General features: G+C 45.4%; 7 protein-coding genes across 7 annotated transcripts; 3 read left to right on the top strand and 4 right to left on the bottom strand.

Annotated features, from left to right (window-relative positions):
* Positions 1-1,669: 1,669 nt before the first annotated feature.
* Positions 1,670-2,465, top strand: LAJ45_05720 (uncharacterized protein; the record flags this gene model as incomplete). The annotated part of the gene is made up of 5 exons (XM_046115289.1): positions 1,670-1,715; positions 1,928-1,933; positions 1,991-2,051; positions 2,234-2,348; positions 2,421-2,465. 5 exons carry the CDS (start codon positions 1,670-1,672, stop codon positions 2,463-2,465), a joined length of 273 nt encoding a protein of 90 aa, XP_045971338.1.
* A 386-nt stretch (positions 2,466-2,851) lies between these two features.
* LAJ45_05719 (uncharacterized protein) lies at positions 2,852-3,460 on the bottom strand (the record flags this gene model as incomplete). The annotated part of the gene is made up of 3 exons (XM_046115288.1): positions 2,852-2,974; positions 3,136-3,268; positions 3,348-3,460. The coding sequence occupies 3 exons, from the start codon at positions 3,458-3,460 to the stop codon at positions 2,852-2,854; spliced, it is 369 nt and encodes a 122-aa protein (XP_045971337.1).
* A 7,082-nt stretch (positions 3,461-10,542) lies between these two features.
* Positions 10,543-12,896, bottom strand: LAJ45_05718 (uncharacterized protein; the record flags this gene model as incomplete). The annotated part of the gene is made up of 7 exons (XM_046115287.1): positions 10,543-10,583; positions 10,653-11,974; positions 12,037-12,140; positions 12,234-12,539; positions 12,601-12,674; positions 12,739-12,793; positions 12,858-12,896. 7 exons carry the CDS (start codon positions 12,894-12,896, stop codon positions 10,543-10,545), a joined length of 1,941 nt encoding a protein of 646 aa, XP_045971336.1.
* A 521-nt stretch (positions 12,897-13,417) lies between these two features.
* Positions 13,418-15,339, bottom strand: LAJ45_05717 (uncharacterized protein; the record flags this gene model as incomplete). The annotated part of the gene is made up of 6 exons (XM_046115286.1): positions 13,418-13,542; positions 13,597-14,351; positions 14,426-14,663; positions 14,725-14,831; positions 14,941-15,254; positions 15,313-15,339. 6 exons carry the CDS (start codon positions 15,337-15,339, stop codon positions 13,418-13,420), a joined length of 1,566 nt encoding a protein of 521 aa, XP_045971335.1.
* A 128-nt stretch (positions 15,340-15,467) lies between these two features.
* LAJ45_05716 (uncharacterized protein) lies at positions 15,468-16,393 on the bottom strand (the record flags this gene model as incomplete). Its single annotated transcript, XM_046115285.1, has 5 exons — positions 15,468-15,707; positions 15,772-15,870; positions 15,918-16,088; positions 16,170-16,217; positions 16,271-16,393. 5 exons carry the CDS (start codon positions 16,391-16,393, stop codon positions 15,468-15,470), a joined length of 681 nt encoding a protein of 226 aa, XP_045971334.1.
* A 445-nt stretch (positions 16,394-16,838) lies between these two features.
* LAJ45_05715 (uncharacterized protein) lies at positions 16,839-22,137 on the top strand (the record flags this gene model as incomplete). The annotated part of the gene is made up of 4 exons (XM_046115284.1): positions 16,839-18,188; positions 18,252-19,130; positions 19,203-19,468; positions 19,533-22,137. The coding sequence occupies 4 exons, from the start codon at positions 16,839-16,841 to the stop codon at positions 22,135-22,137; spliced, it is 5,100 nt and encodes a 1,699-aa protein (XP_045971333.1).
* Positions 22,138-23,615: 1,478 nt separating this feature from the next.
* Positions 23,616-24,257, top strand: LAJ45_05714 (uncharacterized protein; the record flags this gene model as incomplete). Its single annotated transcript, XM_046115283.1, has 2 exons — positions 23,616-24,072; positions 24,136-24,257. 2 exons carry the CDS (start codon positions 23,616-23,618, stop codon positions 24,255-24,257), a joined length of 579 nt encoding a protein of 192 aa, XP_045971332.1.
* Positions 24,258-24,593: the final 336 nt, after the last annotated feature.

Below are 24,593 nucleotides of genomic sequence, written 5' to 3'. Positions count from 1 at the left end.
GCTCAGGCGAGGATCGGAGTAGAGGGTTAGGATCGCGTTTGACAAGAGTTTTTTTCGAGCCTCTGCAATGGTTCTGTATTAATGCGGGGTAGCAAATCTCACGATGCTTCCTAAGGGATTGGTGCGGAGTACTAGAAGATCACACTTTAGAAGCTCACGTTGGACTCCAACTGAGTTACACCATGTGCCGACCTATGATGTTGTGCTCCACCAGCCCTAATATATTCGTCTGATGAAGTGTCCTCTAAATTTAAGATTTAGCATTCAAGAACGAATGACCAAATTTGAGAAAAGGAAAGCGACGGCAAAAGCAAAAGCAAGGGGAAAGAAAAAAAACGAAAAGAAGATTAATGTGTTGTCCTGTTCAATGACGGATGAGAGCACAATGTCGCAGTATTGCTTTTTATTTTACGAAGCTCAGGAGCCTTTCCTTTCGCTGAGGCGCCTTTGAAAAAATTGAAGCTTTTTACGGGAGAAAGGATTACGCTGGTAGACGCGCTGCGTCCGTCGGCACTTGTTGGTAGAGAGGCGGCGTCGTCCCAAGATCCAGATCGATCACCGCATGACCCGAGTTATGCCTCGAGTAATTTGATTGCTCCAGCCAGCTTTTCGCAAACAAATGACGTCGATAGGCGTATCATGATTGATTGATCGATTGCTTAAGCCTCTTTTTAAGTCCTAATTGCACCACCAGATTAGTGATTTGTTTTTTCGATGGTTGCAGCTGCTTATGAAGCTGACACTTTGTTTCTGGGTAAGATGATAAGAGAGAGACATTTGATATTTTGTACCTTGCATTCGTCTCAAGGGCTGTCCCGGAACATCTTAAGATGCGCCAGGCGCCAGGTGCCAGAAAGCGGCAATGTTCTCGTGGTAGACTGCGTCATAGTTCTCTCCTATCCAGTCTGAGATGAGAATTTCAGATAGAAATATGGGCTTACGCTCTTCGTAACCGTAAATTCTTTCCAGGCGCAATGTCGGTGCGGTGGCGGCGGCGAGAGCTGAGAGTTGAGTTGAGATGGATGAGTCGTTGGAAAGGAACGTTTTGCGTGTAACCGAATGACGTCATGATGGGCATTTTCAGGTAAGCCTTGGCAATATCAGGATTCGGACTGTTCGCAGATTAAAAGGGACGAGACATTTTCTTTTTATGGGGAAATGTTAACTTTACAACGCCTTGTCACGAGTATTTTCGCACTTTGGCGCCTTAAGTGCAAGCCCAATATTGACTTCGCATGCGCGGGGAGTCTCGGTTCAAAAGTTAAAACCGCGTGCATCCACATAGATAACCCTTAAACTGCCATCTAGCTCCTTCTTAGAAACTTTTTTCTGATGAACAATCAATCTACATACCTTGATGGCAATTATGCAGAGATGTTTCCCAGTATCCACCGATTACCGATCCCAGGACCAAGATGACTGACAAAGCTAGAATACGAATCCCTGGGTATACAAAGAATCCTATCGTTACATCGTTATTGCAATCATTTCCCTCCACAGACAAAGATCAACACGCGGTACAAATTTTCTAGACCGATTCAGGCTCGCCGGTGTCTATAGGGGTATGATGTGCACCTATACAGAGGATTTTCCTTCCTGCCGCTACAACAACCTCTAGTAGGAGAGTATCGGAAACAAGGGTTTAATCCAACTAAAACCACATACAAGCATGTCCGAACTTTTATTGGCTGGTAGTTTAGGGAACATAGCCAGTGGTAATGCTGGTCAATAAACGTCGGATCCTAGCATAGCGCTTGAGAGCCTTGGCAGTCGATTGAGAATGATATATTACGAAAACGATGAGGAAACAACTGTCCTCAGAAAGAATTTGTGTCGTTACATCAATATCAGTGGAATAGGGAGTATCTCTCTCGCTGCGCACATCACACTGTTCAACAGAGGAAAACTGTCACGTGACGGTGTTTAGCCATATGTATGTGGGTACATTCATGACAACTTCTCGGAGGAAGTCTCGATTCTCACAAGCTAGATTCGCGTTCATCGTCATGGGATCATTTAAGTGGGAAGGAAGTGCCTAATAATTCTTTACGGTATCATCTAATCCTCTCTATGATTTCTCTTTCTTTAGAATGACGACTAGGTACTCATCCAAACAATCGTCCGAACCAATTGCGCAAGCTGTCCTTAACTAGCCTTACGTCTGCATAAATAAGGAATTACGTGGACTTGGGCTAAATGATAGGCTCCCATTCTGATTGTCATCTCGGAGCAGTGTCGCACCTTTCTCCACACTGTTTAGAAAGGTCCGGAGGCCGGCGTCATCCAACCGATATCCACGTGAGAATTTCACCCCCTATGCTAATGTGAATACAATAGTAATTTATAAGGTAAGACTTTTAAATTCATTATCTCACACAGACATTCCTCAGTATGCTAAGACTTACTTACTTAATTCTTAGCAACATAATATGTATTATACATTGAAATACTCATATGTTAATTGAGCCCGGACAATTCGTGGTGGCAAGGACTTTATGAAACTTCTCAGAACTTAGTTGGCATAAGAGTGCTACAGGCAAAAAAAAAACACATGCAAATACGTTTACTGGCTTTATAATACTCAGGAAGAGTATGAATTGATACGCTCTTGATGATGGGCCCTCACCTTGGATTGATTCTTTGCGATTAAGCACATATATATCGGGTTTACGCCATTAAGAAATCTCCAGTCTTACTTACAGACTTGTTTGTCAACAGCTATACAACCAAGAGCGATTCTTTAATCCAGCATCGATATGAAAGATTATATACAGAGTGCATATAAGTATATCTCCACAAATGTTTTTACGAATTAAGCTAGTCCCTGCAGATCACAGGATGACAAGAAAGCTCATGTATTCGTGTATGTTCTAACTGAGGTGTCCACACATGCAGAACGACTAATAAGAATTTCCAATACAGCCAGGCCAATGACAAGACAAAATCGTGATTGTGGGATCAACCAAGGGCTCCTCTGGATTCAGAATCAGCCGGAATTGATCCTGAACATTGGGGAGATATGAAAACAGATCTAGAACAGCCCAGCAAAATCCCCAAGCTCGAGTTAACCTCACGGAAAAACTCGCGCGGGATAATTGCCGAAGGGACCAAACAGGATTTCGCTAGAGTACTTACGCCTCTATTCTGCTGCTTGCAGAGTCTCGGGAGTCTCATAAGTTTTTCATACTGGATAATGGATGGCGTGGTTGTTGGCGGAAGTGACAGATTGCGGGATGACGACGATAACGTCTGTAGGAAGAAAAAAAAGCTTAAGTGGTTAACATCCCAATAACTGGCCCCATGATCCATTTAATTCTGACATACATGCAATAGTGCAGGGTACCTACATGTAGAGTAGGTTATTGAGCACTCTACTTGAACTCTCCCGAATGCGACTGGTCGAGTGCATTGGACATTGCGCGCATGGATCGAGTAAATCACTATCACCGGGTTCTCTCATGGTTGTATGCATGCATGCAACACCTCGACTCGCTACCACACGCCTCGAATCTTGGACGTCGAAGGTGAAACTTCAGACGGAATGACGAGGTTCGATGGGAGCGGGCTGTGGGGGTTATGTCCCGCCTGCTACATGTGGAGGTATGTAGGGTACCGCCCCGCGCTCACAGGGTTATGAATTGGTAGTACCCGGCTGTGGAGGTGGAGACATTTTTTCTGCTTGTAAATTCCGACCGGAAACTTGAATCGATCTCGATCGTGTACTTTTCTAAAAGGGTTTTTGGGCGGCCATAGTACTTCTGTTCTTTTCTTTTCACGATGGGATCAGAATCATACTACACAGGCAAACTCACGCCAAGAAGACCTTTCGGGTTCCAAGCCTTTTAACACGCAGAAAAGCCGCAATTGCAATTCTCACCGTATCGCATCCGCATAGATATAATCAAATCAATGTTGCCTCTGTCACTTTGGGGGTGTGATGAGGTGTCGATCGAAAAAAGAGATATTCACGATACAACCGGTGGGCGGCGAAACATAGGAAAGGACCCCAGGAATTGGAAACAATTAGTGAGGGCTTCCCCCGGCTCTTTATCAAATCAACCGGAAAATTGCGTATGTGGTGTAAAAATCATATGTGATAGGGTAATAAGTCACACCGGGTCTGTCCCGGGTACTGGGTGCGTGATGCGTGATGCATATGCAGCCACATCTGTGAAAAATTTGACAGGAATTATGGTGGGAGCTTCTAGACTTGGTAAGCAGTTGAGAACGCCAAGCCCGACGATATCCTTCAACAAAATATCTACCTAGATATACACATAATAAAATCTCATAAAAGATCCGGGCCTGCAGAGCCATTTCGGGGTATAAGCCCCCTGGACCTTTATGTATAGCACTGGTCCCTCAAAGGACAAATCGCTTTGGCTACTCATACTCCGCGTTACGGAGGCTGTGGTATACCTAACTCGGAAGCCATTAATATTTGGAGTGCAATGATCAAAACTCTACAAAGTCATACATCATCACTCGCTATCGCCAAGGCTCCGTAAAAGGCCTAGTCTCATCTATGGCTACAGAAAACAGTGAAAACCAAGCACCCCTGCAGAGATCTCGAGATATCCTGCAAGTGCGGTCATCGTTTTGAGGGGTACATATGTATCATGTGTATGTGTGTGCACCATCTTCCAATATGAAAAATGGAGGTCAAACATAACGTGCATCATGGAAGTGCATATCAGAGCTAATCCCTTCACGATATATTGGTAAACCGGCGAATCAATCGATCACAGTAGAAGGCCTATATACTAACGTGGGGCCTTCTAGGAATGCATCCTACTATAGATGAAGATCCTATAAAAACGGTTGGGGCTCTTAGATGCTGTAAATTGGTACCAATCACAATTAACCTCCACTGGAGATCTTCAGAGTGTCTTATTTCATTACAGCCTAAGCACCTCCTTATTCTACTAGGATCTCATGAATATCATTCCACTGGCGCAGCTACCACCTCTGAGGTCAAATTAAGATATTCCCTTCCATGTATACTATTTTTAGGTTAAATTACATTTATTAATTAACCTTATTAGCTACAGTCTTAAACTAGTACCTATCTCACTATAATAATCTATTGAGTGGAATCGAGCTCATATATCATTGCTAAAGGTTAATTATGAGCAAATTCTAGCATTATATCATTGTAAACTACGTCCAGGCGAATTATATATATATATAATCACCCAGGTCTAGGTGCAAATACCTTTAGGAAATATTGGACATGTTGCTAACCAGCCCAAGCTGACTGTTTGATTCTTTCACTCCTGCTAGGCTAAAGGCTGATCTAGAGGGGGAAGCCCTTGGACCAGCTGTCTAGGGAGGTTGGCCTAAGCTGGGTTAGGATAAAGCTGGGGAATGAACTTGCTAGCCCCCCTTGTATCAAGAAAAGAAGCGCTAGAAGACGGGAATCCAACGATGTAATGTTTGGGCTGAAACACAAAAGTTCCTTCTACCATGGGTGATATGGAAGCGATGTGAGAGTTATTTTTTGGCGCTATGTAGGGCGAAACTCATTTGATCAAGGCAGGGCGGTGAACCTGGAAATTAAATATAAATTATGCCGCAGGTTTAAATCAAACCGTTGTCGGATAGCACTGCAGTATACGTGTTTTCAGGCCCTTTTCCCCATTTCCAGTATGCGTGAAAGGCTTGTCTTCTATACTTCCTAATAAGTCTATAATCATCTCGTAGGGGTACCTGAACCAACCATTCTTGGATGTAGAGCCGCGGCCTTTTTTATACTTTATGGCAGTCTTGCCTGGGTTATGGGGTACCTATAGTATTATAGAGCATCGGCCGATGAATTCTCAGGGGTATCCAAGTTTTGATACATTTTGCGTCATGCAGAAGATCATCGAGCTGAAGATCTTATTTCTTTTTCGGAAGGAAGAAGAGTTTGAAAACCAGCTGGTCACAAACGCTCACTCGAAATAAAGTCTCTATTGACGCGTTAATGAAGATCAAAATTTTACCGCCCGCTTCTTAGCCGAAGCTTCAACCCGAAAGAGGTGAGGTGGCTATGGGCCCTTCAACATCAACCCCTAACCAACCAGAACGTTTTCTTTGAAATTTTGCGGGGAATAGAAGGCACGGAATTTAATTCCGACCCTCTCCCCTGTCGACTGTTTGGTCTGTGCTACCAGACACGTGGGATTCCTAAGCGAGGCGAAGTAGCTGTATGTAGCTGTCGTCTAGGAATGCACCACACGTCAGACAGACAGACTTATAATTACATAGAGGAGGTTGCAGCTCAAACACTTCCTCAGGTTTGGACATGAGCGAAAAACGTGTAGGTAGAGCACAAGAGGGTAGGCGGGGAGATCTGGAGCTGTCGGTCAGTTGATACATTAGCAATAGGGCAGTAAAGAGATCCTAAGAGGTAGACAGGCATGATACTTGGTAGGGAGGAACAATTTGCCTAAACCTTATCTATCTATAGCGCGGGGAAGAGTGGCAGGGGTATGATCCAGATCTTGGACAGCAACCACAATATAAACCAATGCAATGACGTACCGGCCATTTAAGAAACTCTTTGTTCAATCAGTCAACAGTTATTTCCTGATAGTCCCCACACAGACCTACCGTACATTCCGCGCCTGTCAGAAGTGCAGGTTCGCTTTGGGAGTGAATTGCCTTTGAGACTGAAACTGGGTCGGTCCGTCCATCAGCTCAGGCAGGCCGTCAAAGGATCTGGATACCATGCACCCATACCATGCCGCCGGATGTTATATCCGCCAAATCTGGTCGATCTGCTCTGCAGCCTCCTTCTGACATGGGTTCTGGGCCTGGCTAAGCGAAATAGAACTTCCAGGTCGGCCTTCAGAACTTCTGTGCCTGTAGGTCACAGCGTACCCTGATCGCTGAAACAGGTCTGATCGGAGTATGTAAGAGACGTCCGGAGGAGAGCAGATCTGGCCGGTGAGCTATTAGAGACAGGGAAGAACCTGGCTGGGTCACTTCATAAAACATTAGTAGATGTCTTGTCTTTGGTCCGACCCATAATCTAGCCCTCTACCCATGCGTAGTTACACGTCACGCTAGAGTATACCAAATCATCAAGGTCAGATGTATGCGGGCCGAGTCCAGTCCGGAGACATCAATGGCCCACGAATACGAGGTAGAGTAGGTAGGTACAGCATGAAGAAGTTATATGTATGGATCTCATTATTACCCCACTGTGCCCCATATTTTTGAAAACCAGGCCCGTCCCCGTTCCAGCTAAGCCTACCAGAGACGACTCGACTGCTGTGCTCTGTCGATGTCGTAGATTTCTACTACTTAGAATACATTTGCCACGGAAGGATATATGGTGCGGAAGAATACGAGAGGCGGGTCTTCATATTCTTCGAGACCGTAAGAATATGCCGATAAGCACTTGGGTTCTTTCCGGGCGCCTGATAATGTTAATTGAGCACAAACTGCCGTACACCTAGCTAGTCCTGGTTTAGGTATTCATTTACGAAATATTGACGAAATATAGGAGTGGAATATATTGGATTATACGTTGAATACATTACATGTATGTACTTTCGAGCTGCCGTAAGCCCTAAGTTGAGGGCTCGTGCATGATGTTACTTTTGAAGACGTGAGGGAGCCATGTAGTTTGCGTACCGGAGTAAACTAGAGTCTCTAATCTCCCAATCAGACAAGTGACCTTTGTACTGCGACAGGTATCCGCCCGATTCCAGTTTAGAGTAGCGGCACTGTATGCGCAGAGGATCAATTCAGTGGTACACAAGGTTACGAGAGTATGATGTATTAGCCCTTGATTAATAACGCATCCGTGTTACACAAGTTTACAGGCGCTGTTGGTCGAGTAGTAACTTTTGACCACAGTAGCTAGTCTTGTTCCCAGACCATCATGATCAGATGGAATGTAGTGCCACAGCTAGATGCATCAACAGTGTGATCTCCACAGGATCAGGTGGGATGGATGTGGGAATAGCTTTTGCCGTTTATGGTTCAGAACTAAATGTAGTACTAGGATATCTTAGCGTTCTTATGACACAGGCGTCGAGTGATAACTTGTGATTAAAAACCAAGAACACGCACGGCATTGATTGCAATTGATTGATTGATAATTCATTTATTGTTTAAAGATCAACACTGACACTGTGTATTACATGCAATTTTATAAAGAGTAGATGACTCTTAATATTTAAAAGTACACAGACATTGTCAAAGTAGCTACAATACGGGAAACCCGGGTGTGATTAGAGCCGTACAAGTTTTGCAGGTTTAAAAGTGATGTAGTAAAACCATAATAACAAAGACACCGACTTTTCAAAGAAATGTATTTCTATAGAACTTGAAGCACTTTTTTTTAACATATAGTAGAGAACTGGTGCCATTCTTCAAAAAGGGTCATTTTGGTCACAAGCTGCTTTTTAGAAAAAAGCGGAGTTTTAGAAAAAGCCGTACCAGTATGCCTTTAATATACCATTAAAATACCAAAATATCCAAAAGCATAGTAGGTGTCTGGGAACTAGCAGGTCTCCGATACTAGTATACAATTGAAAACTAATACAAGTAGTAGGTGTTCTGAAGATTCCTCTTGTACATCATGATGCCAGTGTGTATGTTGAGGTTGAAATCGACTTCAAGATAGAACTACAATTTGGCAATTCCTTCGAGGGTTTGCGGGATGAGTCTACATGTATATATATACATGTAGGAGGGTTGTGAGTACGAGACTACATGTAGGTACGCGTACATGTGTATAGTAAGTCTAGCATGTATCATGTAGGTCTCTGAGCCTAGTGCCATACCCTGATACTAGCATGGTCACAGAACTCAATTGTGTGACCAGCTAGGCTGAGCTCAGGCTAGCTAGCAGTATTGGTACGGCTTTTTTGAGCATACCGTTCTTTTGGGATAGCGTATTTGCATGAAATAACCTTTGTTTGCAATTATAGTATTCATAAGAATACCGAATTAACCCGAGCCGAATGAGCAAGCTTAATGCTCATAAAAGCCGCATCACTACAAGACTACTACTACTACCCTAATCACACCCCATTTTCCGGCATTGTAGATATGGATCTATATGCTACTTCTTGATTTTAAGCTTGTGGACAGTAGAAACTTTTCTATATAAATTTATAAGTTCGGACAGTTGGAGTTACTCCGAGGTAGATGAAGAAGAATTGTAGCGGGTTTTCGCTTTGAGAAATCCGAGGACTAAGCAAACCCACTGTCAACCCCTTGTGATATTTGTCGTGGTGAACCCGTGGAAGTATCCGGATCCCTGTATAGTTCAAGAAGGATACTCGTAACCTTTTTGTTAATAGGATTTATAGAAGATGTCACACAGGCGGGAGTTGGTACGTGTTTCTGCCGGCTGATATATATCGTTTTAACTCATTAACTATATAATCCACATGGTGTGGGAATTGAGCTATCCTAGACTGTGTAATGGGCGAGCTTGATTGCATAAGCCTCTTGCTATAGAGATACGTTTCTCGGCATGCATGCCCACCTCTTCGAAGAAAGAGTTTAGTCATGGCTTACAGATGTCGCACGCAGACTGTGAGGGCCCGATTAGCCTTAACGTATTTTTTAGTTTAAATTTGGCCCATGGGACACAAGGAAATTTACTAGGGATTCTCCTCGATCACTCTTCAGTAGATGTATTTTTAAATTTCTTAACACCCCCTATGTAAGATAATATATATGTAATTAAGGGAATTACGCGCGGATTCTAAGCCCTCAATAGTCGATAGTTCGAATCCTTTATACCACCTCTTACTAATATCATTATATCTCTATCCGCCTTTTGACTCTATGCTAAATTAGTTGGTGTATTTATATGTTTTTGGGCGGATTTGACCAGCCCGATTATCTCCTTCCTCCTCCTGTTCTGAAACCTCAAGATTTGAAAACTTGCGTTGTTCCCCCTGGATATTAGAGAGTTTTAGCTACGCTAGTTGAACAGAAAGTCGGACAGGTTGGTCAGAAATTCTAGCTGTTTTAGGCAAAGACCTGCAAGGATTTAGCCAATAAGAGGTACAGGACTTTCTGTCCAAGTGCTCGACTTTCTGTTCTATTGATCAATAACCTTCAAAAAAGTATATACACTACGAGTGATTTTACATGATGCTGATCACTTAATGACATGTGGCTACATGTAATAGTGTGGTCTGATAAATACATACAGTGTAACTATAATTTATATATGTGATTAATCGATCCCTGAAGTAATAATCAAATTTCTAAATCATAGCCACGGCTGTAGAGCTCGTATGCAGCCCACAGGCTATCCTGCTTCATTGCCCTGCAAGGATCCAAATTCCGAGAGTTTTTCTCTCTTTCAATTTCACCCCAAAGTCAAACTATACAATAAAACCCCTTTCGCATAACACCCATCGATATTGAGGAAGGACAAGGGCACTGGAGGGTAATAGGCAAAAACAAAAAAGCCCGGTCACACACCTCACCAACCCTCTTTACAGAGAAGTTTACAAGAGGAAAAAAAAAAAAAAAAAAGAAACTAGAAAAATTTCAGCTTTTTATCCCAAACACCTCTCCCATTTAGTAAACACGCTTAAATGGCGGTACAGCCTTGCATTCATCTGTGGAGATGTATAAATTAGTGATTGATTATCATATGAATCAAGCCGCAGGGGGAAATAGGTGCTTACTCTCGTCTAAAGTGGTGCCAACAACTGCTCTGTACTTCAACTCCACAGAGCCTCTGGGCTCCTTCTGCCATGAAAGCGTGTGCTTCATCCAGTTCTCATCATCTCTCTCCGGGTAGTCCTCACGGGCGTGCGCGCCTCTAGACTCCTTCCTTGCCGCAGCTGAGTTAGCAGTCTGCTGGGCGCAGGTAAGCAAGTTATCCAACTCAAGAGCCTCAACAAGATCTGAGTTCCAAATCATGCTACGGTCCTTAATACCAAGCTCCCTGTAGCTCTCATCGACCTTTGCGATCTTCTTGACACCCTCGTCAAGGGACTCCTGGGTACGGAAGACCGATACATCTGCTTGCATAGTCTTCTGCATATCGAGTCTGATCTGGGCTGTGGATTTGGGACCGTTACTGTTTCGTACGCGGTCAAGGTTGGCAATTGATTCAGCACCGATGTCCGCGCGAACAGGTTTGAGTGGGGTTCCGGGGGTGAGGGTGTCACGAATGGTGTGAGCGACAGCACGGCCGAAGACGATAAGATCGAGAAGGGAGTTGGCACCAAGGCGGTTGGCACCGTGAACTGAGACACAGGCAGCTTCACCACAGGCAAAAAGACCTGGAACAACCTTGTCCTTGCCCTGTTCGTCGATTGTGAGGACTTCTCCAGTGTACCGGGTGGGGATACCACCCATGTTGTAGTGGACAGTGGGGAGAACGGGAATAGGGGACTTGGTGACATCAACACCAGAGAAGATGGAAGCAGTCTCCGAGATACCGGGGAGACGCTCGTGAAGAATTTCCGCGGGAAGGTGGGAAAGCTGGAGGTACAAGTGATCCTTGTCTGGACCGACACCACGACCTTCTCTAATCTCGAGAGTCATTGATCTACTCACAACATCTCTTGATGCGAGGTCCTTAGCAGTGGGGGCATAACGTTCCATAAATCTCTCTCCCTCAGAGTTGAGCAAGTATCCACCCTCTCCACGAGAGCCCTCAGTGATCAAACATCCGGCACCATAGATACCAGTAGGATGGAACTGGACAAACTCCAAGTCTTGGTTGGGGAGACCGGCACGAGCAACCATGGCCATACCATCACCAGTACAGGTGTGTGCGGAGGTACAAGAGAAGTAGGCGCGCCCATAACCACCAGTGGCCAAAACAGTCTTGTGAGCGCGGAAGCGGTGAAGAGTACCATCTTCTTGGTTGTAGGCGAGAACACCAACACACTCGCCATCCTCCATCAAAAGATCGAGGGCAAAGAACTCAATGAAGTAGTTTGTGTTGTGGCGGAGGGATTGTCCGTACAAAGTGTGGAGTAATGCGTGTCCAGTTCTGTCACATAATTAGAACATATAATCGAAATTTTGATTGGTCCCCAAATCCAAAATACATACCTGTCAGCAGCAGCGCAGCATCTGTAAGCTTGACCGCCCTTTCCATACTTCTTCGACTGACCACCAAAAGCTCTCTGGTAGATCTTACCATCTTCCGTTCTTGACTGTTCAAGTATTAGCCCTGGGGTTCAGAATTCACCGCTGGCCCGCAATCACCCTCGCATTCCCGTATAAGGATCAGGGTTCAGTGTACTCACAAAAGGACATCCATAATTCTCTAACTCGATAACACTTGCCGGTGCCTCTCTCGTCATGTAGTGAATAGCATCTTGGTCTCCTAGCCAGTCACTTCCCTTCACGGTATCATACATGTGCCATCTCCAATCATCCTCGTGCATGTTTCCAAGCGCGGCATTGATACCACCCTGCGCCGCCACAGTGTGAGAACGGGTGGGGAACAGTTTTGATATACAAGCAGTGTTAAATCCAGCCTCTGCGAGTCCAAACGCCGCACGAAGACCAGCGCCTCCAGCACCGACCACAATCGCATCGTACTCATGATCCTGGGAACTTATCAGCCGGTCTCGCTTGGAGTAGGTGATGTGGGACGAAAAGAGCACATACAACTACTGGGTACTTGGAGGAAACATGTGGACTTGCTTCCTTTGCGCGAAGGTGCTGTGATGCGAATATCTTCGCTAACGAACAGTCAGAATAGTCACATGCACCCCGCGGCGGGGTATCAATTCCAGTCGAGCTTACCAACAGGTTTAGAAGCATGGAAACTTCTTGTTTGTAGTTTAACACTCGGCGAAATCTACTCACACTGGTCAGCTCCGCCACCGAGGATATTGGATGTACATGGGCGGGGGAGAACTCACGCGCGAGGAGATAAATCTCCTTAGGGCGAGGGAGCTCATATTGAAGGTATCTAGATATTACGGATTGTGCTATAGCACACGAAGAGGGAGAGATTGACAAGGAGGGAAGACAGGTGAAGTGAATGAGAGATGATGATGGAGAGAGAAAGATGTTAGATTCCTGCTCAGTTCAAACCACGGCGGGCAGGCGGCGGCTATCGGAGAAATGGTCTTGGCCATTCCGCTTCCTCGGCAATCTGATTCTCGAGGATATTCCATGTCCCGGGACTTGCCTACTACTGACTAAGCGTCCCTGTACACCAATCAACAATCGCTGTTTACAAAAAAGTAGCCTGCATACCCCACATCGTCTTGTGTGATCTGCTCACCGGTAGGGTACACAAACACTCAAATGCTCGAGAGTTTCCCAGTGATAATAACACCCCGCATATGAGAGATCAAAAGTTAAAACAAAAGACAGAGACAATTGAACATGGATGGTCAATTAACAGATATGGTACAATCAATTCACCTCCACCAGCGCTTAATCTAATTCCATCCCACCCATCTATCCAATCCGTCTAATTGTACTGCATGTAGGTAGCTGTAGAGTTGAATTTGAGATTGCCCTTGATGACCTTCTCAACGGCAGACAAAAAGTCCTTCTCGGTTGCGACCTTTCGTCTCGCACGAATGGCAAACATTCCTTTGTAATAGATTAGTTTGATGAAAATACGAAAGTTATGAGATGGCGACTAACCAGCTTCTGTGCAAACACTTCTCAACTCAGCACCGGTACTGTTCGGACACAATCTGGAAATCAACTCCCATCTAATGTCCCTCTCGACACTCATACTTTTCGCGTGAATTCTCAACACGTTCGCTCTGCCCTCCAGATCAGGCAAGCTAAACTCAACTTTCCTATCGATACGTCCCGGCCTAAGCAACGCTGGATCAAGAGTACTGGGCCTATTGGTAGCAAACATAACTTTAATGTTTCCCCTAGGGTCGAAACCATCTAGTTGAGTAATCAACTCCAACATAGTTCTCTGCACTTCATTGTCACCTCCAGCACCATCATCAAAACGGGCACCACCGATAGCGTCGACTTCGTCAAAGAAGATGATGCACGCTTTCTTTGTACGTGCCATTTCGAATAACTCACGGACCATACGGGCACCTTCACCGACATATTTCTGCACAAGCTCAGAACCGATGACACGGATAAATGTAGCGTCTGTACGATTCGCAACTGCACGAGCACAGAGAGTCTTTCCAGTTCCCGGAGGTCCATAGAGCAAAATACCCTTCGGAGGATCGATACCGAGATTTACGAACCTCTCCGGAGAAAGAAGTGGGAGCTCGACAACCTCACGGAGCTTCTCAATCTGCTCCTTACAACCACCGACATCACCATAGGTAACATCCGGCTTCTCCTCAACGGTCATCATCGTAACCGAAGGATCGATTCTTGGGGGAAGTGGCAACAAAATCTGATACTTCTGGCGATCCACACTACATATCGCCGTACAGTTAGCACTTTATTACCACCCACATAGTTAACTCTGGATGAATAGACGATCACTTACCCTACCCTCATACCTTCTTCAATATCAGTTGGACTCACTCTCTCCCCCAAGTTAACAACAAACTTTGCAATTTGTTTAACATTGATGACATATTTCGCCTTCTCCGGGTCATCTGCGGACTGAATAATTTTTGTGCACCGAGCAACCTGTAGAGGTTGTTCCTCAGACATACGCTGCTTATCGGCCATGACATCCCATAGATGGGGCGGCGCTAGCCCCGTATCGGATTCCTTTACACCTATTTATCCCCCACTACCGTCAGTGTTAGGCCCAACAGATACATGTAAAGAGATCCATACCAATCTTCTCGTTAACCTTAGTTTGTAAATCTTTGATATCCTTTTCAAGCTTCTTCAAGGGCGCCGCATAAGGTGCTGCCCCATAGGTTTTTAGAACTTGAATATCTCTATAACCCCGTCAGAAACACATTCACGGCTATCATTATATTTGTTCCATTCCATCCCATCTCCTGCTAATCCAAATCAAAGACCCATCTGAAAAGTGATAAAACATACTCTTCTGACAGTGGAATGATCTTCTTCTCTTCCTCCTCGTCATCCGCGAACTTCTTCTGGTACTTCTCCCAGTTCTGGCCCGTGGCGCTGGGCATCGTAGTAGTTGTGTATGTGTGTGAGTATCGAGGTAGTTTGGGTGATGGGTATAATGTAGCTGATGGAGAGGCCGTTAACTGATAAATTTGAGATGAAGGTGAGGTTATGGATGATGAGGGTTGTCGTGGAGAGCTTGGGAAGGATGGTTTGGTCTGAGCTCCCGGCACTGACCAATCTAATCTAATCAGCCCCATCATACATGCGCCAAGAGCGTATTTCTGAGCACGACTGATTAGTATCGGACATCTATCAATGGACAAATCTGGAATTCTATACAATTGAAGGCGCTGAAGAGAAATACATGGGCAGATATATTTATACAGAAAATGGGGAATTTGGCTCTTTCCACTACAACAATCACAATAATTGCTGAGAATTTATATATCTACACATTCAGGACGATGTTGAAACGTGAGGGTCCACATTGATGCCTACTCATCCCTATCCGATAAAGCTGGAAGCGCCCCAGGGCCACCAAGAGCATCCGCCAAACCTCCATGTGGGAACCTCCTGGGGACGGCAGGTTTATCTGGATAGACACTGTAGACAGCACCACAGAGGCCGGACAAAGCGATCACAAAGGCTCCGATCATGACCATTCCCTTCTTAGGCGTAGTCCAAGTGTACTCCTCGGGAGAGAAACGGCCAAGGATGTCGTCGTCTTCATGAAGCTAAGTAGTAGAGAAAGTTGATTCAACATTTTGTAGCATATGTGGTGGTTCGGGGTAGACTTACTGGTTCCCCGTAGTTGCGGCGACCTTGCTTGTCCCACCAGTCACCATAAGGGTCTCTGAATTGGCGCTTTTGCGGAAGTGGGTTGACGTATCCGCCGTTCTGCGGACGTTAGTTGCTGCGAGTGGTGGTGAGAGGAGGGGTCACACCATCTCGGGATCATTGGCTTCGGTGTAAACTGGGGAATTATCGGGTTCCTCGGGAAGCCTCGGGAAACCAGCGCGGAATGACCGTACTCCGATGTATGTAGTAGGGACGGGGCGGGGGAGAATGGGACGGCGGGCAAGTGCCCGGGAAAGAGAAAGTCTTTGGGCGAGCATCTGTAGTGGGGTTTAATGGGAGTATATGTGAGCCTTCCTCCGATTCTTTGTCGCGCGGGGGCGATATTATAGTTCACTCACCTCTTTTGAAGATTGCTGTGATGGAGTGGAGATTATGATAGTACGAATCTGTAGGTATTAAGTAAGGATGTGGTTGAGTATGATGTATGCATTCTACATACCTTTGTTCTCTGTATGCGGGCAGCACCTACTGTGTGGGTTGTTCCACCTTGCCAATACAACCGTCTGCGAAACTGACGTGTGGGAGGGTCCAGGTGTAAAGTAAATAAGCGTATCCATCCCATTACTCCCAAAATAGGAAATTTCGTCCCTCACAATTCCCTCATCAAGACAATCTCTGCCCACAAATCCATATCCACCATACAACAGGAGAAAATCAACATAAAAAATACCCGCTGATTAAACCAATTAAGAAAATATCTAACGTAAAAACGAGCAAGTAAAAAAAAAAAAAAAAGGAAAGAAAAGGAAATTTCACCACCCAGACAAAAAAAGTTGTCGCTTCGTTACCAACCTAATAGTGCCATCAGTCACATCGCTCCCCCATCGCCTCCTCACCACTTTCCATCCAATATCTCAGCATACAATACTCTCTGCACCTTCAAACTTCCTACGCGGCGTTTACATACCAGCTGCTTTCCTTTGACACCAAAATATCCCATGTTTTTCACCATCTCAATCGTCCAGCTCGATTAACTAGCTCCTCCCCACCCCCCTCCCCGTCTGTGGATGCGCAGCAACTCGCCAAATCCCCCGGGGGAGTCTGGCTTGCCAGACCTACATCCTCCCCGGGACCCGTCTACGAATTCTTCTGACCTTAGTGCTCCTCCCTCTTCGGAGAACGGCCATACAACGACACCGGACCGGGAGCTGGAGGAGGAGGGTGAGGATGGAGAGGATGAGGAGGGAGGTAGCAGCTCAAACGCGGATATAAAGAAACCTTCTTACAAGAAACGGAAGCTCGATAATTCCCCGCCGTGGAAGAGCGCAACGACTCAGACCCCCACTTCGTTTTTGGACGAGACTGGTAGAAGGAAATCTGGTCGGACAAACCCAATCCCGCTGGAATTTTTGCCTGGACTAGTAAACAAAATTGGTGATGTTACGCGTCCGACTAGGTCCTCGAGAAGACAATCGCAGCAGCACAAGAAAGATGTAACATTTACTCCAGCTCCAGGTCCCTCTTCTTCCCGTTCAGGGACTTCACGCGCGCGTCCTACATCAACAGGTAAACAACCAGCTACTAATGGCAAACATCACCCAACAACACCGACTCCTTCAAAATCTTCAAGCCGGGCATCGAAATCAACACCAACAAAAAAAATCCCAGCCCCAAGAGAAGTATCAACCAAAAAGACCTCCTCGAAAAGAGGTCCTGCTCAAAAACCAATTACTACTCCAAAACCAAAACCGAGTCCAGTTCAGGGCACCCGCAAAAGTGCACGAACAGCTTCTAGAACAATTGATGAACCTTCAAAATCCGAAAATCTCTCTAGCGCAAAACTCAATGGCTTCTCGGAGTTCAATTTTGAATCTGATGTTGAGTTTGAAGTTCAACCAGATTTCAAACCTCCAAAAATCAAATTAAAATTTGGAAAGCCAAAACCAGTAATTACCCATCCGTTGCACATTCCGGCTCCGAAAGAATTCCCTACCTTCGACGACTTTATCAACCAAGATGACATTTCAAACAATCCCGAAGCTTTGGCTGCTGCTGAAGAAGAAGCCAGAGAGGAGGCTGTGATCCGAAATAAGATTGAAGAAAGTGTGAAGAGTGGATTGTTGACGGTGGAAAATTGTTCATTGAATCTGCCCGAAAAACAACCGGAGCCACCGCAACAGTATGCTCATTACGACCACCTAGTCGCACATGCGTTGCACTTTCAGAGATTACTGATCAGGGAACGGAAAGACCATGTGGAAATTATGAAGAAGCGGAATGCAATGGTTATGGCAGAGATAAAGAGGAAGAGACCATTGACAAGGGAGGAAATCGAGCAGGAGCAGTGGATTGAGAATCGGAAAGGGTATAAGGAACAAATTGGGCAGTTACGAAGGAAGTGGGAAGAAGTGCTGAAGGTATTACAATTTCCATTTTTTATTTTTTTATTTTCCATCTACGTGCACTGACGATCTAAATAGGAAGTCGAACGCCGAAGACGTGTTCGGGCGGAAGAGGAACAACGATTAGCCGGAAAGGAGCACCTCAACCAAATGCTTGAGCACTCAACACAACTACTTGAAGCCCGCCGAGGAGACAGACAAACTTCTGTAGCTACCCAATCAGGAGGCGAGTCGGAGTTAGGCGAGGAAGATAAAGAATTCGGAGAGGATGATGAAGACGATGACGAAGGAGAGGGCGATAATGTGTCTGAGAATCAAGAGATGGAATTGGCGGATGAGGATAATATGTCTACAAGTGATTCTGAAGAGGATGACGGTGGGGATGATGACGAGAATCTCACTGTTGAAGAACTGAAGGCTAAATACGCTGGCGTAACTGAGAAATCCACATCTAGGCCTACTACTGGCGGGAAAGGGCTCATTAGTCTCTTCCCGGAACTCAGTGGAGGGTCGCCTGCAGATGATGAAGGCGAAGTATTGACAAATGATACACCAGGAGCTAACCTTGAAGGTCCGGATAATGATGATCCTTTCGACGAGGATATGCAAGATATACCGGCGGATCATACTCTTGAAAAGAATCGAGATGAAAGCTCAGCTACTTTGCCTGAATTAGAAGAGGTTGACCAAATCCTAATGGACGACAGCGATGAGTCAACTACTATGGATTCAGAAGAAGAATTCGACGAGGGAGATGATGATGAAGAAACTGACGATGATGATTCTGATGAAGGATTTGGAACAGGGTTTGGTGGGTTGATGGGCCTTTATGGTGATCTAGTGACCAAGCCGCAAGGAGAGTCTGAAGATGTGATGATGGAAGATGAGATTACAGAAGACGTTGTTATGCAGCCATCAATGACCCAAGGTCTCGCCAGTTCTAACGCCCACCCTGAGGTAAAAGCTACATTTATTGAGAAAGTACCAATGGACGACGCTATGATTGATAACGAAATTGAAGATATAAAGCGTGAGAATCTGTCCAACGGTCACCTAGATACCATGGACGCAGAGACTGCGACTTCTATTTCCCAGGCAGACCTAAAAGAAATTGCTCGCCCGTCATCGCTCACATCGCCCGAGGCATCGCCACAGCCAAATCTGGATATCAGAACACCTATTCCATTTCTCCTCCGTGGAACTCTACGTGAATATCAGCATTATGGATTGGATTGGCTGGCAGGGTTGTATTCAAATAAAACGAATGGTATATTGGCAGATGAAATGGGTCTTGGGTATGTTCTTACCCTTTAGATGTACTTTTAGTAATAAAACAGTAACTAACGGTTGCCAATATAGTAAAACTATTCAAACAATCGCACTCCTAGCCCATCTCGCATGCGAAAAAGAAGTTTGGGGTCCCCATCTCATTGTTGTCCCGACATCTGTAATGCTCAACTGGGAGATGGAGTTCAAGAAATGGGCCCCCGGCTTCAAAATTCTTACATATTATGGGACTCGTGAGCAGAGATTAGAAAAACGCAAGGGGTGGTACGATGATAACCTATGGCATGTTTGCATCACGTCTTACCAGCTCGTTCTTCAGGATCAGGTCACATTCAAACGTCGGAATTGGCACTATTTGATCCTGGATGAAGCTCATAATATTAAGAATTTCAGGTCCCAGCGGTGGCAGACATTGTTGAATTTCAAGGCCGAGGCCAGGCTACTTATCACTGGAACACCGTTGCAAAACAATCTTATTGAGCTGTGGTCGCTTCTATACTTCTTGATGCCTTCTGGGGCCTCGAGCGCTATGCCTGCTGGGTTTGCAAACTTGAAGGAGTTCCAGGAGTGGTTCGCACATCCAGTTGATCAGCTTATTGAGGGTGGGAGGGAGGGAATGGATGATGAGGCGAAACGCACGGTTACGAAATTGCACAGGGTTCTTCGACCGTATCTACTGCGAAGGTTAAAGGCAGATGTAGAGAAGCAGATGCCGGCGAAGTACGAGCATATTGTATATTGCCGGCTATCTAAACGACAAAGATTTCTCTATGAGGAATTCATGTCAATGGCACAGACCCGGGAAACTTTGGTGTCTGGGAATTACCTTTCCATCATCAATTGTTTGATGCAGCTTCGCAAGGTTTGTAATCATCCAGATTTGTTCGAGACCCGACAGATCGTCACCTCGTTTGCGATGAAGAGGAGTGTGGTCGCGGACTACGAAACCAAGGAGTTGCTCGTACGGAGAAGATTACTGAATGAGAACCCTTTTGAGCCTTTCTTTAGTACTGATTTCTTGGAGTTTTGTGGACTGGTTCCTGCAAGGAACAACAGTCTTACAACCAAGAATACTAGCAGGATTCAAGCACTCTCAGCAACTAAGCTCTTGGAGAAGTATTACGCGGACAAAGCTACCTTGGTTACGCCGGTTGAACAGGATCTGTCGACCGTGAGGGGAAACAATGCATATATGGAGTATCAAAAAGAGATGTCGCACCTTGAGAGACTCAAATCTTGTTTAAGACTCAATCGCATCCGAACGCAATACCGGCCTCTCTATGCACACGACCTTATCGAAGCGTGCTCAGAAGACATATCAATAGGTCCTATTCGACGTCAACCTAAGAGACGAGAACAGACCACAGAGTGGTTTTTGAATCGTTCCGAGATTGTTCGTTCCATGATTCCTACAATCGAAGAACGTACAGAGTCGCTGAGCACAATTATCGATAAATTCGGCTGTGCTACCCCACATGTCGTTTCGGTGGATATGGCGCCGATAGCGTTGACGCCTAAGGGCGTTGAGGTTGTTCTGAAGGCTCAGGCTGAAGATCTGTTTCCTTCAGATCCGTTTCATAATTCGCGTATTCGACAGTCAATCGCGTTCCCCGATAAGCGGCTGCTGCAGTACGATTGTGGCAAGCTACAGAGGCTGGACGGGCTCCTACGGGAGCTACAGGCTGGGGGTCATCGTGCCTTAATCTTTACACAAATGACGAAGGTACTGGATATCTTGGAACAATTTTTGAATATTCATGGTCACCGGTATCTACGTCTTGATGGCGCAACAAAGGTAGAACAGCGGCAGATCTTGACAGACCGCTTCAATAATGACCCAAGAATTCTTGTATTCATTCTGTCTACTCGTTCCGGTGGATTGGGGATCAACCTGACTGGCGCGGATACTGTAATCTTTTACGATCTTGACTGGAATCCTGCCATGGACAAGCAGTGCCAAGATCGTTGCCATCGTATCGGTCAAACCCGCGATGTCCATATCTACAGATTTGTGTCGGAATACACAATCGAATCTAACATTCTTCGTAAGTCCAATCAGAAGCGAATGTTAGACGACGTCGTTATCCAAGAGGGTGACTTCACGACTGATTACTTCAACAAACTCTCAATCCGCGACATGCTTGGTGATGATGTCATTAAAGAGCTCAATGATGAAACCGCCGATGCACCTGTAGCTGCAGCAGGAGTCAATATGGAGAAAGCCCTTGAAGCGGCTGAGGATGTCGAAGATGCAGCTGCTGCAAAGGTTGCGCAGAGGGAGATTGTTGATGCTGATGGGGCTGACTTCGCGGAGAGGCAAACACCGTCTCAGACACCCAAGGATACAAATTCCCCGGCGACGACAGTTACGGTGCCTAAAATCAAGGAAAGGACAAGGGAAAATACAGGAGAGAAGGATATACTCGCCGAGGAACCGCCAACGGATGAACTATCTGTTCCTGCTATGACCCCAGTTGAATCTGGAGTAGTCGGCGAGGATTTGAATAAGGGTCTTGGACACGATATCTATGGTGAAGACTGGGGTAGGGTAGACCGAGAACCGGAAGAGGTTGACGAATACATGATCCGGTACCTAGAATGGGAATTAATCGATGTGCCGGTTGTGCTTCCAGACAAGAGTAAAAAGAAGAAAAACAAGAAGGGAAAGAAATTTTAGGGAGTTGTTTGTTTTGAATTCTGTTCATCTTGATTCATTTTCATTTCCGTTCCTTTTTCCTTTTGTTGGGTTCAGGTTTGGTTTTGGGCAGGGGTTTATATTGCTTTCTTCTTCATATTTCTTTCGGTACTTCTACAAGTGGACTACTTATGGACTGGTTTATTACTGTACTCTATGATAATTCTTCGGGTTTCATCTCTCTACTTATATTCTTTTTTCCTTATATCTTTCTGAAAAAAGCCCCTCTTTCTGATCATCCCATCTCACAAGTGTTTCTCCTGGGATTGGGGCCTTAAGTATATGTATCTGCTTGTACTTTATCACGCTTCTCTTGTCCTTTCAATTCTTGATGGGTTGGTGTCATCATCCGAATCTTATGTTCTTGGTTTGCCCGTTTTCTTCCCCTTTCATATTTTTAAGGTTAGATTTCCTGTTAGATGTCGCTGCGGCTTAAGTGAAAGGGCGGGTCTGTTGATTGGGTATGAATAAATGCTGGTGTTGGGTGTGAAGAGAAGTGGTCTTGGCGAGATTTCCCTCCCTGACAGATATCATTTCTTAATGGTACAACGATGTGCTCCGGGGTTCCCTACGTCGTGAATCATGATACTCGACTCAAACTATATTTAAACCACCGTGGCTCTGCAGGAGGAGGCCTGGGAAAGCTGATATCGAGATCTCAACGACACCCAATTCTCCGGTCAGTGTCTATCCTAGTCAAGTGAAAATCCAGAGTCACTAAAATCTCGTAATAGATTCATCGTGATAAATCATGAAATAGCACAAGTTATCTATTTTAGTTTGTTTGGTGAATGTAAATAAGGGCTTTCCCTGCGAACCCCCCACTTGCTGGGATACGAGTGATTGCACATGATGCACCATTCGTTTCGCATGAAACAGACGACATCTTCCACGAATCGAATTCTCACTCTACGTGAGAGGAATGTGGCCCAGTGCTGAGGTGAGGCACACTGATACAAAAAGCCACGGTCTAGACATTTAGAGACCTTCCGCGAAGAAGGGTGATCTGACCCAGATGTGGTAATGGACTCCCGCTCTGCTTCTCTGCCGCACACGCGAGCGAAGCGCACTTTGGTCTGTGGAACTCCGGAAACCTGGATAAGGATGGGGTGGGTTGTTATCGAGGGAGCGGGATAGTGGTATTGGTACATTGGATTGGGTATAAAAAGTAAAAAGTAAAAAAAAAGGAACACATACATCGGTAACGTGCTCACTCTAGTGGCCATGGGGATTTGAAACCGGTCTAATCAACCCTTTACATCATCATGTCAACTCAGCTCATAGGGTCCGAGTCGAGTGGTATCAGTTGGATTAGAGTTGACTTGCAAGTCCACACCAGAACCTCCATGTAGGTATGATGGCTCATTATCAAAGATATATAAAGCAGTATCCCCAGAGCTCTTAGGGAGCTCTCTTAAGCTCGCCCTGCCCACAACTCGACAAGAGTTTTACCATCCAGCATGTTCATCCAATATTCCGCCTCAGTAACACACCCCACCCAGCTTGGGAATGCTGCTCCACCCCCCATCCAACCATTTAAAGAAGCGATAACTTTATTCTGCACGCGCTTCCAACCGTCTCTACCCCAAGATGCCCTCTTCTGGTTCAGCTCGGCTGCATCCGATGCTTTAGAATACCTTCAAGAGCAGCTTCGGATTCTCCGGAATCTAGACTCAAAGGGTGTTCTGCAACTTTACACGGATCAGATTCCACCAGCGCTAAGAATGCATGACGAAGATTTTGTGAGGCATCTGACAAGTTTGCTGGTTGGTGCTGGTGCTGCATGTAGTGTCTCGGTTGTCGACACACGAATCGTAATTGGGATGACACTCCCGCACGATATGGGGAAAAGACTTGGCGGCTGCGGGGATATGAGGTTCGATTGGGCCGAGACTTTTGAAAGACCTAGAGATTATGGTATGATAATGGTTTGCGCCTTTGGCGAGTAAAGACGGAGTATTAACACAGGGTTGTGTCTAGAAATCGAAAAACCGTTGAAATCAAAACTAGAACGTGAAGAGATCAGGAACCGGGGATGTTTAACCCAACCAACATTGAGCTTCGAACAGAGACTGATATCATGGACTGGTGGTTTAGTGTAGTTGGTGCTATGTACATATATTTATGTGTAGAGGTACATGTGGTTTGAAGTTGGAACATCTGCTCACAACTGTAAAAAAAATGTAATTATGATTAAACATCTGCTGTATCTATTCGTTATGATCTGATTCGTAAATAATCGGCAATGATGTGCATATGTTCCGGGCCATTCGCGGATATGACAGATTCGTGAATGGACTTGACAAATTCTCGAACAGACTTGAGGTATTCGTGAATGGACTCCTAGGCTCATACATCTGTGACAGGACCAGTCTATTCACGAACAGCCTGGGGAAACTGTTGTTTTAATATCAACACCTGATAACTAATAATGATTT

This window comes from Morchella importuna (genome assembly GCF_003444635.1).
Source record: "Morchella importuna strain M04M26 chromosome Unknown Morimp01GS016, whole genome shotgun sequence".
NCBI classification, from domain to species: Eukaryota; Fungi; Ascomycota; class Pezizomycetes; order Pezizales; family Morchellaceae; genus Morchella; species Morchella importuna.
This window is presented reverse-complemented; position numbering and strand designations above follow the sequence as displayed.